The sequence below is a fragment of the Cynara cardunculus genome (genome assembly GCF_001531365.2).
Source record: "Cynara cardunculus var. scolymus isolate 2C chromosome LG 3, CcrdV1, whole genome shotgun sequence".
Classification (NCBI taxonomy): domain Eukaryota; kingdom Viridiplantae; phylum Streptophyta; class Magnoliopsida; order Asterales; family Asteraceae; genus Cynara; species Cynara cardunculus.
Genome location: NC_037530.1, coordinates 29,121,923 through 29,138,101, shown reverse-complemented (window position 1 = coordinate 29,138,101; position 16,179 = coordinate 29,121,923). Strand labels below are relative to the sequence as shown.

General features: G+C 33.5%; 1 protein-coding gene across 2 annotated transcripts; it reads left to right on the top strand.

The window, feature by feature from the left end:
- Nucleotides 1-11,559: 11,559 nt before the first annotated feature.
- On the top strand, nucleotides 11,560-14,445 carry LOC112509807. 2 transcript variants are annotated; one of them, XM_025114977.1, is made up of 6 exons: nucleotides 11,560-12,005; nucleotides 13,142-13,268; nucleotides 13,492-13,637; nucleotides 13,767-13,829; nucleotides 13,958-14,026; nucleotides 14,143-14,445. In XM_025114977.1, the coding sequence occupies exons 1-6, from the start codon at nucleotides 11,775-11,777 to the stop codon at nucleotides 14,212-14,214; spliced, it is 708 nt and encodes a 235-aa protein (XP_024970745.1). In that variant the 5' UTR covers nucleotides 11,560-11,774; the 3' UTR covers nucleotides 14,215-14,445. The 2 variants fall into 2 exon arrangements, with proteins under 2 accessions (XP_024970745.1, XP_024970746.1); XM_025114978.1 differs by having other exon boundaries at nucleotides 11,564-12,005; nucleotides 13,770-13,829.
- Nucleotides 14,446-16,179: the final 1,734 nt, after the last annotated feature.

Below are 16,179 nucleotides of genomic sequence, written 5' to 3'. Positions count from 1 at the left end.
TAAGACTTTGTCTTAAATGCTTATATATGTAGTATATATATATATATATATATATATATATATTATGTGGTTTAAAAAAATTAAATGTTCTATGATATATAATCAATGTTCTAAAAAAGCTAATTGCAATAGCTAATTTTAACAAATCTAATTCAGTGTTTGTATTTGAAAAATCTAAATTCAACCTAATTTAAACCGAAGTTTAATCCAACTTAACCGAAATCATATGGGTTGGTACTTTGATACATCAAAATATCATTCTAACTTTGAATATGTTGTTTTTTGTAGTCTACTTATAATTTCTTTGTTATTATTAATTATTTGGTACAACTTATCTATATTTCTTAAATCTTAAGTATATCATATTTAATTAATTTTCTCAATTTGCACATATATACATAAAGAGAGAAGAGGTTTACTTTACAAATCACGTTATTTGTACAAACCGTACAACCTCATTCAACCAATCATTTTTTATTTGTAATTATGAGAGTTGATTAATCATTTTCATTATTGGAGGGTGGTAATCATAGATATTATTATCTTCATTATATTAATTTTAGAGAAATACATGAAACAGTTTCATTAAAATTTCATAAGTATTATATGAAACAATTTATAACCATATATGAAACAACTTCATCAAAATATGAAACTATTTCATGAACAAAATTCATAAGATTAAACAATGAAATCGATGGATGAGGGTGGTTTGCACGGTTTGTACAAATATGAGTGGAGAACTCAGAACTCAATAATTTGTGATAACAGTGGGATTCAATCTCAACCACAAATCAAATGTTAAATTAGAAAATTAATAATTATGATATTTTTTAACTTAAAATATTAGTTAATGACATTTTAGAGATTTTAAAAATCTTCCCTCTCTCCGGCGAACATTATTCCTGCAAATCTTATCCGAACGAACTTTATTTTAACACAATATACACATTGTGATACCTGAAAAATATCGTTAAAAAAATACATACAAACGATATTCACTATAATACCCATATACACATACAACATGCGCATTGTGATACCTTTGTAAAACAACTAAAATAACAAAAATACACATTGTGATACTCTTTTTAAAGCAACAAAAGTAACGAAAATAAATATTTTGATATTGGATCCACAAACATCTTTAAAAGACAATATATATTGGTAATTAAAATTAATCAAATATTTCCTTCAAAGAATTAATTAAATCTTTTTTTGAGTTGTTATAAATAAAATTACTAAATTACTTTTTCAACTTGTTTAAGAAATATCCTTAAATATCTCAAATGAGTGGTTCACATTGGATCTCACGGTTATCACAAAATACACGGTTCTCATTTGATTAGGCGCGCACACACACACACACACACACACACACACATATATATATATATATATATAGGGTTGGGTTCATGTGAGACCAAGAGTTTTTCGTGAGACCCGTAAGACCAATTTATGTTCATTGATCAACTTTATAAGTTAAAGATCTAATGGTCTAAATTGCACGGTGGCAATTTTGTAATTATTGAGAAGTCTCATGGCGTTTGTGAATGTTYARATCTRACGATTGTAGATCTAATCCAAGGGTTGAGAATTGGTCTTACGGGTCTCATGAAAAAGGTTTGGTCTCATATGATCACAAGTCTATATATATATGTGTGTGTGTGTGTGTGTTCACAGTTAGTGAACATACGGAAGAGTTATATAGAGATAGAGAATAGATTGGAAATATATGTATATGAAAATGGTGCGTCATCATATAATTATCTAATATACAATAATAGAGACTCAACAATCATACTGAATCCAATACATAAAAGGATATCAAGTTCATCGGGTTGTGTAGGGTTGAAATAAAAACAACTCAATATCAACCCAATACCTATAGTTTGAAGATTTTACAACTTGATTAGACATCAGATTAAGTTATTTCGTATTGGGTTGGGTTGATCAGGTTGGTTGAGATTTTTTAGCACCCCTAGCAAAAGTCGTCGTGGTGCATTGTACGGTTCTTGTTTGACGTCATATTTAAGTTTGTGGCATGTCATGACCCAATATACAGTTTTTGTAGCGTGATATTTGAATTTTCTTTTTACCTTTTTATTGTCTTAATTTTTAGTTTTAGGTGTATAACATAACTTACATTGTTTAATATCATTGACTCATTGAGTAATAATATTAAAAAATGTATCTCTATAACTATATATATATATATATATATATATGATATGCATATTTTCCGCCATAAGTCACGCATATAGTAAAACATTGTTACCTTATTGTGGCTCCAAAGACTTGAGATTTTACCTCACGTCACGTTATGTTTCATGTCATTTAAAACCTTATCTATAATTTAATAAAATAAATAATTTTTTGATTAATAAAACTAACCAAAGAAAACTTTTAAACCACAATTAGAGTTCCTAATTTTAATAATGATTAACGGGCTTACATACGTAGTTTTGCATAATATATATTAGGGTTATGCAAAACGTCAACGGATCCAATTGGAAACAATCGATCTAATTAGAATCGACTAATCATAATTGGATCATATCGGATTGAAAATTTGAATATCCAATTTCATCGGTCAGTTCTTGGAAGACAGTCGAGAACCGACCGAATTGAACCAACCAACATCCAATTACCCATCCAACCATTATCCAATTATCATCCAATTAATTTGTTTTCAATTTGCTTAAATCAGATTTATTTTGTGTTGGTTTTTGAATTTTTAGCCTCGCTTGTATTAGTTTTAACACATATTAAAAGTGATTAATCAGTTTGTTTCACTATTAAAGAATTGGGTTGAATTGACTGGATCCTATTCGATCTGATCATCAATTCGATGTTGGATGGATCCAATCTGATCCAATGTATAGAACGAAACCGATCCAATCATTCATTTGTTTAGGTTGAATCGAAGGTCCAATCTTAACCGAATTGGTAAAATCTAACATCCAATGGATGATTGGATTGGTTCATTTTCCTCACATCCAATAAATGTCAACCGATAGAGATGCCTGATATACATATATACAAGAATATAAGGTAGTGTTTCTTGGAAAAAAAATAGAGTTAAGAGTAGATTTTTTTCTTGCATGTGTTTTAGTGGATTGAGTTGTTAAAGTGAATCTTAATGAAATGGATTCTCATGGTTTTCACCTTTTCAATGATTTGGGTCTTTCTTACTTGCTATTTTTACCTTAGGTTATTTTTTTAACCTTTGATCCATTTTCTGAAAAAATAGCCACAAATCATTTAAAGGGGTTCCACCATGAAACACAAATTTAAACCTAAACAATATCAAAATCTTGAATAGAGCTTCAATTCAAACACATACATGATATCTATTAGGGACATAAAAAATAAACAACAAATTTGTATGAAGCATTTCAATAAATTTGTGACATAAAACATGTAAAACTAAAACCCTAAAACTTTGTGTAACTATATCTTAACGTTTATATCTTGATAAAAATCAAAATCCTAATCAAGCAACCCATAAACAAAACCCAAAACCTTTAGGTTTGATCGAATAAGGAAGTAGAAGCAGCTATACCCTTCATGATGCGTTTATTCAACAATAGCCACAATCAACATCAAACAACCACATTCTTGATCTACGTTTGTCGTGTTGAGGGCATAAATTAAATAAACTGCAAAAGCACCCTAAATCTGACTTGACGAAAAGGGTGGGAGGCCAACTCTTGACGAAGATTATTAAGATGAAAAGGGTGGGTTTTGGTTGTTGTCCTCTAATATGGGTTGTGACCTCTATCTTGAGACCTTCAAGCTTGGTCTTATTCATCTTGATGTAACAACACAGTTAACCAATTTCAGGGCAAAGTGGGAGTTCGTCTAAACTCCTTGAAAACCTTTTTACTATTGGGTTATGAAGTCTCAAGCACAACAGATGTAACGCCCCCAATCTCACATTGCATATATAACACATATTTCACACATAGAATACATGTTAAACCCACAAAGGTCCATAATACAAGAGACTATGTTATAAAGTATACAACTCAAAAATTCCAAAAGTACATGCTCCTGTATCTTGACATTTATACTTCAAAACATGGCTAATTAAGATCTTCATACAGCTAAGCACATAGGGACATAATTCACAGAATGTTCTTTCCCTTACTATCATTACCTGCACACATATTTTGAAAACACAAAATGAGGGTTAGACATGAATGTCGAGTGAGGTTCCCTTTTTATGTAATGCAAGGTGAAGATCACCAAAATATTTAAACCATTTCATATAATGAAGCATAAAACCATATTCTGTTTGAGTCTATCGGACTTCTGGTTTCAATGACCATACTTAGAAAATATTTTATTTGAGTCCATCGGACCTCTGGTTCCAAAGACCACACTTAGAAAACATTTCAGCATATAAGAGGACCAGAGCCCCTCTGGTTCCTCGATCAGAGCTTCTGGTCCATTGACCAGAGTCTCTTGCTCAGGCAATTTCTCATAATGTTCCTTGATTAATTTTGTAAGTAATAAAAATAGATTTTTTCATAACTAAAATGATTAAAAAGAATTCATGCAGGACCAGAGCTTCTGGTTGTACTAACCAGAGCTTCTGGTTTAAAAGTCAAGACCAACCAGAGCCTCTGGTTTAATGTGTAAGCCAACCAAAGCCCCTTTGGTCTGTATTTTGTAAGAAAAACTAAGTATAAAAATTCTTTTCTTAAAAACTTCTTAAAATATGATTTTGACACAGAGACTCTTATTAATAGATACAGAGCCTCTGGTCCAACTAGTACATTTAGTAAGAACTTGCACATTTCTCAAATCAATAACCAGAACCCTCTGCTTCTATAGTGAGGACCAACCAGAGCCTCTCTGGTTCCTTTCAAGGAACAACCAGAGCCTCTTTGGTTCCTTTGTATCCAAACATTTGATCCAAAAACAGTTTCATAACCAGAACCAATGGCCATAGGCCAAGTTTTCCCCTTCTCAATAACATCAATACTATTATTTCTAGTAAGAACAACATCTTTGAATCCTCAAATCACCAAGAAGTGAGAACTCTAATCTGTTGTAATCTTAAAAGATATAATAGCAATAGTTATACCATACACACACAACGACCATCCTTATTACATCCAAAATTCCCCTTAATAGCAACAACTATATTCATCACACACAATGACCATCCTGATTTCCCCTGAAATTCTTATGAACTATTTCATCCAATGACAGGCTGCAGTCATTTCTGTCAGAGTGAACCTCGTTCATAGTTTTAACAAAATCTATAGACTATTTCATCCAATGACGGAACAAAGTCATATACGTTAGAATGAACCTCATCCATAGTTATAACCAATTATGGTCTCAAAATAGGTTTATATTCAAAACATTTTAAGCCTCAAGAACAATCTGTTATGTACATGATTTCTCAAATCATCTAATCTCTTCAAATCCTCAAAACAAGATATCTTTCCCCAAAACCGTTTTTAAAGAAACAATCTCTTCTTTATCTTTCCAAAACAGTTTCCAATACTCGAGTTTATAACAATATCACCTTCAAATTGTTAAAACAGTTTCACCATTTTTTTTCTTTTAAAATCAAACATCAAAAACTCAGCAGTTTGTATAATAACATACATAAAGATTTTAGTTATCAAAAACTCACCTTATCAAACACAGATCCTGCAGATTATAGCTCACACAACAAATTCTTCAAATAACACAGATTCTTCAAACACTTTTGAGCTACAGGTTTCTTCAAGAATACTCTCACCGCCTTAAACACTTTTCTCTCTCTAAAAGGTTTCCTTTTTCAAAATAAGATGATAAGATATGATATTATCTCTTTTGTCTTCTTATATATTTTCACAAAGGCAGTGGAGTCTTTTTACCAATATAAAATTCATAGGTGGTGGGTTTAGTATTTTAAATACCACCTTTCTTCACTATGAAGATATCGCATCTTCATATTTTTAAATAATATAATCCACGTATACTTTACCCCATGTATACACACACCTATTTTAGGTATGCATAGTAATATCTTTTCACATGTATGCATACTACTCATGCATTTTAATTAAGTAATCATGCATGTTGTCACGTAATTCAAATAATAATCATGTATAAGTTACCTTAACCCAGATTGTCTGAAACCCGATTATAACAACAAAATTAGTCGTTACCAAAACCAATGATCGATAAGAAATAAGACATTATGTGATAAAACTTTACCTTTTTATGATTAAGATCGAATTTTTGATCATGATGGTTGAATCAAAAAGTTGCATACTTCATGTTCCCAACCTCCAACAATATCCATAAGAGCATTTGAATCACGATCTAATTGTAGGAATACTTGGACTCTAATACTGTGCTAATCGTTACTTCAAAAGCGAGAGTCTTCAATTGGGTTTTGCTTTAGGTGCGAGATTACCCCATACGAATTATGGTTTAGGCACAAAAGAGATGGACACATTAAGTTAGGGCTTAGAGTTGTGACCTTTAAAACTCATTATAGGGATCCCAGAGTTTTTATTCTTTTACATAGTCATCAAGGAAACCTTACAACCCAACTTTAGCATCCTTGGTGGTGTTTATTCCATCCATAAGCCATAAGATATCTTTATCCAATAAAGAGAAATTTGTCGAAGTTGCTGTAGCATTGTTCTTACAATATGCAGTAACATCACTATGTTATAACAATACACAATAGCATCATATTGTTGCAACTCACTCTTTTTTCGTAAAAAAATTTAGACTTCCATAATCTAATTAATTTACCCTAATTAACCAACACATTGGTCAATTATATCCTTATCAAAATGTCGTTGCATGCGACTTTCGGGTTCTAATCACATTGGCAATAACGATGAATTTATATTTATTTATTATAACTGATGAACGGTATCTAACAACATACCACTACTACTATACCAAAGGGACAATAATTAATTGATTCAACCAATATTAATTCATGTGATCATCATAATGTATAAGCATGCCCATTTATCCTATATGTCTGGATTGAACATGAGACATGGTTTTGAAAATTGGAGCTAAAAGTAAGTCATTATGGCCAAAACAGTAAGTCACGAGTTGCAAAGTCACACGACCTAAGTAGCATGAAAATTCGTGTGAGAGCCTATGAGTGGTTTTTATCAAATTTTCAGCTAAGGTTTGGGCATTCCTCACACCTTATAGAGAAACACAACTCTTGGGCCATTTTGGGGGACTTTTAGGCCATTTTGGAGCCAAGAAAACAAAGATTATCAGTGGGATTGAAGATTTGAAGCCTGATTCATTAATTTCTAGTGGAGATCCATCATAACAAGGGATTTTCAACATTTTTTAGACTTTGATTGAGAAACCATGTCTAAACTTATTATTTCCGCCTTTTTCTTTGTTCTCTACCACCTCCAACATGAACTGATATTTAGATGTTGGGGGTTGGACAATCCAGTTGATAATATTCACAGTCATTGTGATATTCAGTCTCTAGTTCCATTGGTTCGATACTGGTACTTTCGTACGTATTACTTGATTCAGCATCGTACGCTTGTGGTTAGATTTTTTTTTGGGGGGGGGGGGGGGGATAACTCCCATTTTGAGTGTTATCTACACTTAGTTAGTGTATTTCTTTTAATTCTCTTTTAGTGTGCGTTTTTCCTTTATGTGTTCGTGTTTTCCATTTTTATTTATTTATTTATTTATTTATTTTCATATGGAGTTGTTAAGGATAAAAGTTTGTGTTTTGATGATTGCATGTATCATTTGTGAGATAAATGTTGGACCGTAGGACGCGGCCACAATGGCAACAGTGACCCAAATCTTCTATAGTGATTCAATTGCCAAATTCATGAATCTGGAGGCTGAGCATGGTAGGATGTTAAACTTAGAGTATTCATGAAAGAGAAGGAGAATTGGATATTAATATGTATATTATTCGATTAGACCAACCTTTAGTTAGATCTTTTCGTAAGTGGGCCACAATTCGACCATTCATTTTACTTTCCTATTAACATGAATTGCAAACTTTCTTCTTGGTTTTGGTTTGAATTTTCTTTGTTTCATATGTATCATAAAAGTCAATTAACTCATAGTGTTAGGTGGCGTTTGTTTTTTAAGAGGTGCTGAAGTCTGAAGTCTGATTTCACTTCTGATTTTTAAGAGGTGGTGCTGAAGTCTAAAATCTGAATCAGTCAGACTGTTTGTTTTTGTAAACTGACAAACGTCTGAAGTTTGAAATCTGAATTATTAGTTTGCTTTTGTAATCAACAAAACATATGAATATGTATAATTTTTTATTTCACTTCTGTTTATGTTTCCAAGATTCCTTTAATTCTTCATTCTCCTCCAGATCAAGTCTTCCATCCTCAATCTCCACCCTCATCCCACCACCATCAACCACCGTCCACCACCACTCCTTCTCTAAAATCCAATGCCCAAATCCACCTCTAAAATTGAAGCAAATCTCCATCATGATGAAAATTACAGGGACGAAAATACCTTGATTCACGAGGATAAATGTGCACAACAACTGGTTTGCACAGGAATGAAAACACACAGTGGCAAAAACCCACAGAAAAGAAAACCCTCTTGATTTGGATCTGATTTGGGTCGATTTGAAGCCACCGGAGGCGATGGAGGGTGAAGTCGATTGATTGAGACGGTAAGGAGGGTGGAGTCGATCGATTGAGAGGGTGAAGTCGATCGAATGATGAAGTAGAAATCGGTTCTCTGGATAGTCTTTCAGGATTAAGAGGAAAATAAGTGGCTAGATTATCACTTAATTTTTAAGAGGAAAATAAGTGATAAGTGGCTCTGCAAGAAAAAGAAAAACAAACGGTCTGAATTGCCTTATGTCTGACCGAATCATACATAAATGGTAAAATAAGAGCTTTTTAAAAAAAAAAACAAACACCACCTTAGACTAATAGTTGTTAAGTATGCTGCTCTAGTGATGTTATATCACAATCCGATCAACCTAATCAGTACCAAACTAACCCATATGGGTTGGGCAGGGTTGGGCTATGCTTAAAAAAAAACTTAACGAGTTGAGATTTTTCAAACTACACTAGTTGGGTTGGATTGTTTAAATGCGTTTAAATCGGCAAACCCAACCCATGTGCAACTTTATCTTTTCTTTTTCTCAAGAACAATATATTCGACTTTAATTGGCTCTCTAGGTGCAACTATATACAATATTCATATCCGGTTTCAACAATTTATCATGTTTATCTTCATATTTCTAGGGTTATTATGAATGTTATAGGACGTAAAAAAAATATATACGTATTCTAATAGACTGTTTTATAGAATTTAAGTTTTTATAACATCAAACAGTTATCTGTCATACGTAAAAGTGTTGCAATAAGTTATAGGATGTTTATGGCACTTTAACAAGTTTTTAGAACAATTTTAAAATAGAACTTTCTACTAATTTCTTATATAACATTTATAAAAACAAGTATCGTAGATTGGTGATTTTAGTGTCATAAAGCATTTTGGTATAATTGTGATTCACTTGAGATCCATTAAGGGAATGCGGCAAACGCACGTAAGTTAGGAGGTGTGGAATGCACACTTATAAATTTAGTCCCTATCATCTTAGATCCCATAAAGCAGGGATCAAGGGGGTCGCGCCCCTAGTGGGGTTCCAAGGGGGCTGAGCAGTCTATTAGATTTTTACTAAATCGTAGCTCTGAAACGTTCCATGCGAAGTCTGGACCTATGCGTCGAAGACTTGTATTTTTAGACTTAGAAATTTCGCTAAGTCTTGAAGATGGTCCAAAGGGGGTTCTAGTCGCTCGCAACCTTCACTAGTTGGCTTGCACGCCAACACTAGTCACGGGTAACCAGAAGCTCTGGTCTAGTGTTACAAAAGCTCTAAACCTACCAATTTCAGTTATAAGATGCGGTTGTAACTACCTTTTGACCTTATCCGTTAATGGTTATAACCGTTAACAGCCAATAACCATTGATCTCTTTTATAAAATATGTATTTTCGAGAATTTGGGTATATATATCTCGATTTCATAGCCTTTGAGGTTAGAGAGAAAAAACCAAGAATTATCCCAATACTGATTTCACGAACCCAAGGCTGTAAGGGTCGAAATATAGTATTCGAAAAGTGTTCCGTACACGATTCTTGTGTTTTATCCAGTCATATCATCATCCCCAAATCTAGGGATGAGCATAGGCGGGTACCCGTCCTTTTTTACAGGAACCGGAATCGGAACCGGAACCGACGGTTCTTGAGATATTGGAACCGGAACCGGAACCGGTTAGAGCGGTTCTTAAATTTTTGGAACCGGAACCGGAACCGGAACCGCCGGGAACCGGTTCCGGTTCCGGGTACCCGCTTCCTAAAATATTAAAATTTTATTATTTAGAAATAAAAAATAAAACATTGCCAAAACACTAAATAAATAAGCAAGAATACAAATTATATAGAATAATGGTTACAAATATTGTTTAACGATTACAAACCATAATAGACTAATAGAAAATGTTCAAAGTTTAAAGATTACATATTATAATGATAAATGTTCAAAGTTTAACGATTACATACTATGAATCCAAGTGAATACACAATTTGAAAAAATACGAATCATTTTATATGAATAATTTAGATGAAGAATGAAGATGACGACGTGCTTTCAAGATATAAATCTAATATAAATTTGGTATACAAAAATAATAATTATTTTTTTATTGAAAAATACCGGGTACCCGGCGGGTAATGGTTCCGAAAAATTGAGAACCGGAACTGGAACCATTCTCAATCGGTTCCGTATTTTAGGAACCGGAACCGGAACCACTCATATCGGTTTCGGTTCCGGAACCGGCGGTTCCAAGGCGGTTCCGGTTCCGTAACCGGGTACCTGGTTTCGCTGTTCACCCCTACCCAAATCCCTATCTCTAACATTGTATAAAAAGGTGCTAGTAGGACATTTCTCAAAAGAAAGATAATCCAACACTTTATTTTCAAAGTGGCTTAAAAAACTTGTTAAAGGAACAAAAAAACGCCCTATAAACTTATTGCAACGTTTTTACATATGATACACAATTGTTTGGTCCCATAAAATTTTAATTCATATAAATAAGTCTATTATAACACTTAAAACCTTTTTGTCGTATACAAACCTGATTTATTGTAGTGTGTTAACCAACACCTCAACTATTGAAGATGATTCATAGCTTCAAATTATTATGGGCATTTTTGTCATTAGAGCATATTCTTAAAATGATGGTAAAATGTGAGCATATTTTAGATTATTATCGAGCATAGAAACTTAAATTTCCATTTTGAAAATGGGGGGTTTTGTGTAGAAGGGCAAAATGGTAATTAGACAAGGACCCACTCCCATGCCTTTAAACCAACATCAGTCAAAGAGTCAAAAGTGATATTACAGAAACAATAAAACCGCTAAGTGGTATTGCATTATTGCATCACGCCACCGTAAATTGAACCATACCTCTTCATACGTGTCACTCTCTCATTCGTCGAACCCATCTCGTCGGGATTCAGAAGCAAAGAAAACTCGAATTCAACACACACATACTTGTGTCACTCTCTCTCTCTCTCTCTATCATGTGTTTTTTCACCCTCTGAAACCCCAAATTTTGTCCTTATTTTCTTGCTTTTCAACCTCCAAATGTCATCGGTTTCTAATTCCCAAGTGATTGATCTTTCCGTTACATAAAATTTCGATTGGTAATTCTTCCTATTTGGGGTTTTTAATTTCTGTACGGATAATGCTGTAAGAGAAGGAGAAGCAATGGAGGAGAGTTATGTGAATAATGGTGGTGGTTGTGGGTTTTCTTCTTCTGCACAATTTCAGAGCTGTGGCGGTGGCAGTGGCGGTGGCGATAGCAGCGAGGAAGAGTTGTCCGTTTTGCCCCGCCATACTAAGGTGGTTGTCACCGGAAACAACCGTACCAAATCTGTTCTCGTTGGGCTACAAGGTGTTGTAAAGAAGGCTGTTGGTCTCGGAGGCTGGCATTGGCTGGTAACTTTTAATTTTAGTAGTATGATTGAAATTGAATACATGGATTTTGAATGCAGTTCCAGTAATGCAATTGAATTAGGTTTTTGGTTTATTAAATTGGGTATTTTCCAATTTATACACGATGTTGGGATCATTGATTTTGAAAATTTGGGGATTAAATTATTACTGTTGAATAAAAGAGGGCAAGTCAATGGATCTAAGGATTTCAAACGCAAATTTCATTTGGGATTCTAGTTGTTTTTTAAAACATTGATGTTTAATTGAATGTTCCTATTTTTGACTTTGAATGCCATTTTAGGGGTCTTGCATGTGATCCAAATTGTAATCTTGTGGATTTAAATGAATATTTAATTTAGAAACTTAGGGTTCTTGTTCCCCATGATTGAGTTCTATGAACATCCTCTTCATTTGTTCATCTCCTAAAGATGCTTATGGATAATATTATATTCAAATTATGATAAATCTTGATGTCAATTGAACAAGCTTTCAATCTAGTTTGATTTTTACTTGGACTGAATTGATAATAATAATTTTTCCAAAAATGTCATTTGAGTTCTGTAGTCAAATATACTATTTTCTCTCTCTTTCTCTCTCTCTCTCTCTCTCTCTCTCTCTATATATATATATAATTGATTGATTGTTTTGTAGCTTATGATGGGTACTAGTAATTAACATTTCCTGTTCAGTAATTAATTTTTCTTGATGGTTTTGAAGAATTATACAGATAAGGTTGCTTTTAGTGTTCATGATCTACATACCATTTCACATGGAAACCTGTTTGACATTTTCAAGATATCTTTAAACCCATTTGGGTATTTGCTTACAATTTTTTAAAATATTTATATTTAAAGGTTGTAAACTAAATTATTGTTAACTGTCACCTAAAATTGCACCAAATGTGTTGCAAATTGTTCTTCAAGACATGCATTTTTTTGTGGTTTTACACATACAAAATTGTCTTTTTGATTGACCATGAAAGAGAGCTTGGGTCTATAACTGTTTCTGGATTGAAATAAGTTAGACAAGAACCAGTTTGTGTTGAATTTGTTTTTCATGAACCCTTTGAAGACCATGAAATCGCCGAAATCTTGAAATTTTGTTGGTTTTGGTCTGAATTTCTTGTTAATAAACTCTAGGTGCTGACAAATGGAATAGAAGTGAAGTTACAAAGGAATGCTCTTAGTGTGATTGAAGCTCCTACTGGTAATGAAGATGATGATGATCTTGAGTTTGAAAACGGACTGTGGAACGGCTCTGATCTGGGTTAGTCATGCTTTTGTAATCGACAAATTCGTAAAATTTTCATGGGAAAAGTGTCTTTTTCTATGATAGTTTTGAATCTTTTTTTTACATTGGATACCTTAGCCACATGGTTGCACTTTAACTTTTTTACTACTGCTAGAAACTCTATTATGCATTCCATTAAGGTTGTGCAAATGGACCCACCTTGACAAAATAATTGTGTTGGTTAATTCCATGTTTTCAGCTTCTGATGATACCCAAAAGTCACATCACCGATCAAGGCACCGCCCACATAAATCAGCAGGGTCATCGTCACACAAGACTGTTAGCCGGTCTCTATCTTGTGACTCACAATCCAAGACCTCTTTTACGAATTCTCGTGGGTCTGTGGTATGTATGCAAACTTTATTGATAAGTACCCTCAAGAAACCAAACTTAATAAGGATTTGATTACCAATTTATCTAGTATTTAAATCTGTTTCCGGGAAAGGATTGTCTCTTTACATGTAATCTTTTCAGAAGGTTGATCTCAGCAAACTAGAGATGGCTGCCTTACGGAGATATTGGCGACACTTTAATCTTGTGAGTACCCGTAATTAGCCCTGCCCTTCCCTCCCCATATAAGTGTGAAACTTTATTTCCGGCTTTACCACCCTTCATTACGAGATGGACATATTACCAAGGGTAAAATTGTCATTATTTATTTGCAGGCGGGTGTGATCCCCAACCCGTCTAAGGAGCAGCTTGTGGATATTGTCCAAAGGCATTTCATGTCACAGGTAAGTTATACTAGAAGCTAAATTCGATTTGATGAATGGTGGGAAATAGCCTGGTTGGATAGTTGCAGAAAAAACAAAGATGATTAATAAAGAATATATGTGCTGTTGTGGTTCAGACACTGGATGAGTTGCAGGTGATCGTGGGGTTTGCACAGGCAGCAAAGAAACTGAAGACTGTATGCAAATGAATCCCCATATTCTATCTAAATATCTCTCAAAGTGCAGTAACAAAAAGGGAGATATGGATGTTGTTGACTAACAGTAGTAGATACTTTTAAGCTTAATTAATTAAGAAAGGGCTGTTTGGTAGTATTCTCACTTATTATTAATTAATGTAGATATATGATGAATGTAATGTAATGTAATGTGATCCAGACCCTAATTAATTAATTAATTGCCATCATCCTTTGCAATGCTCTGATTTCCTTCTTTCATATTTTTTGTTTTTGTTTTTGTTTTTGTTTTATCTTCTTCACTAGAAAAGGGTTTTAATATGTTCTATTTTATTTTATTAAAATTGTGATGTAATTAACCAAATTTAAGGTTTGCTAAACATTTACTCGTGTGAAAAAAGAGCTTACAAAGTTACATTATCTTATCACCTTATTGTATAAATATGGCAATGATCAAAAATATTAACCGGTAAGAGCAAATGCAAGGACCAAGAGTCTTATCAGGTAAGTGATGATAATTCTTATGAATCTTACCATGGTTAGCGTTTTCCGGGTAAATTATTGCATACGATACCATTGTGGTGGATTAAGATCTTACCCGGTAAATAAGTGACAGTGTTGAATTTTACTTGTAATCACTTACCCGGATAAGTGTTTGGTAAATCGGTTCCTTAATGAAAATAAGTCAAAGGTTTTGCATCAATGATTGCATGACGGGTTGGTGCCGCTTAAAGGCCGGGCTGCACCAAAAAAATATTTTTCATTGATCTTGTGGGTTATAACTTGTATTATCGATTGGTAATAAGATTTGTATTTTTATGATTCTCTATTTACAACTGATCGGTTCAAGTTTTATAAGATCATTGGGGTTTTTTCGGGTTATTTTCCATAACTCTTAAAATTAATCGAGTTGCATGCACTTGGACTCACACCTATGACTAAAGAGAAACCCAACATTTGTGAAGAGAAAGAGATGGTAATGGCAAATGGTATTTTTTTAGGTGGGTTGTAGTGTTGCCCTTGCCCACATATTCTCCATCTCTCCCATTTTTTTTAACTTTCAACTATGAACGAACATATGTTGGTGTGCTATTTTGATTTGGGGCATTTAAGGCCCGGCCCTGGCCCATGGTTGTGATGGCGACGATCATGAGCAACAAATTAATGCTAGGCCGAACCAGGTATGTTCATAATGAATCTGTACGTACTAGGTATGAAATAAGAAATAGTCGTTTGTAGGGAAAATGGTGCATCAAACTTGAATCATGTTGTCACAAGCACTCCTACGATATAGTCTTTAAACGGATCCATATAGTGCATCTTTTGGTGACTAAACAATAGCCGACATGATGAAAAAGACGTATATAGTAGAACCGTAACCATAGAATCCAACCCACCAAAAGAATTTTAACAGGAGCGAAAATGAACAGAAAGCAGAAATTTGATTAGAAGCAATAGAGAAAACTAGTGGAGTTTGTAGCATGGTTGAATTTGAGGCCTCATTCGTATGGAAATAGTGTAGTGGCATCTGCCATCCCTTTATTTCATTTTCCGTAACAACCCACCAATTCACATCAGATATAACATAAAATTTACATGACATGAACCATATTGAGACCCAAAACATTGATCTAAACTTCAACCTAATTCAACAATAAAGAAGATCATACCAAAGAAAATAGAATTTACACACTCTTCTTCTTGCAAAAACATGAAACTCATTAGCCAATTTCCATCATAAACCTTCAACGATACCCATGTTACATATTAAGCCCCTAAATTTCTAACACATTAAACCGGTTATTACTTATTACGTCATCAAGTTCATAACAAGAAATCAATGATTGTGATAAATATAAAATCATTCCAGCTGAATATCTAATTATGGTTCTTCTAATTAGGAATTCACTTTGAAAACTCATTGTCAAATGCAACTTAAAACGTTTTGGGAATTAATATTGTAATCCTAGGTTTTGGGGT

Coding starts and splice junctions, on each gene's coding strand:
- LOC112509807 (XM_025114977.1), top strand. CDS start 11,775: ATGGAGGAGAGTTATGTGAATAATGGTGGTGGTTGTGGGTTTTCTTCT. Junction 12,006..13,141: donor TCGGAGGCTGGCATTGGCTG/GTAACTTTTAAT, acceptor AATAAACTCTAG/GTGCTGACAAATGGAATAGA. Junction 13,638..13,766: donor CGAATTCTCGTGGGTCTGTG/GTATGTATGCAA, acceptor TAATCTTTTCAG/AAGGTTGATCTCAGCAAACT.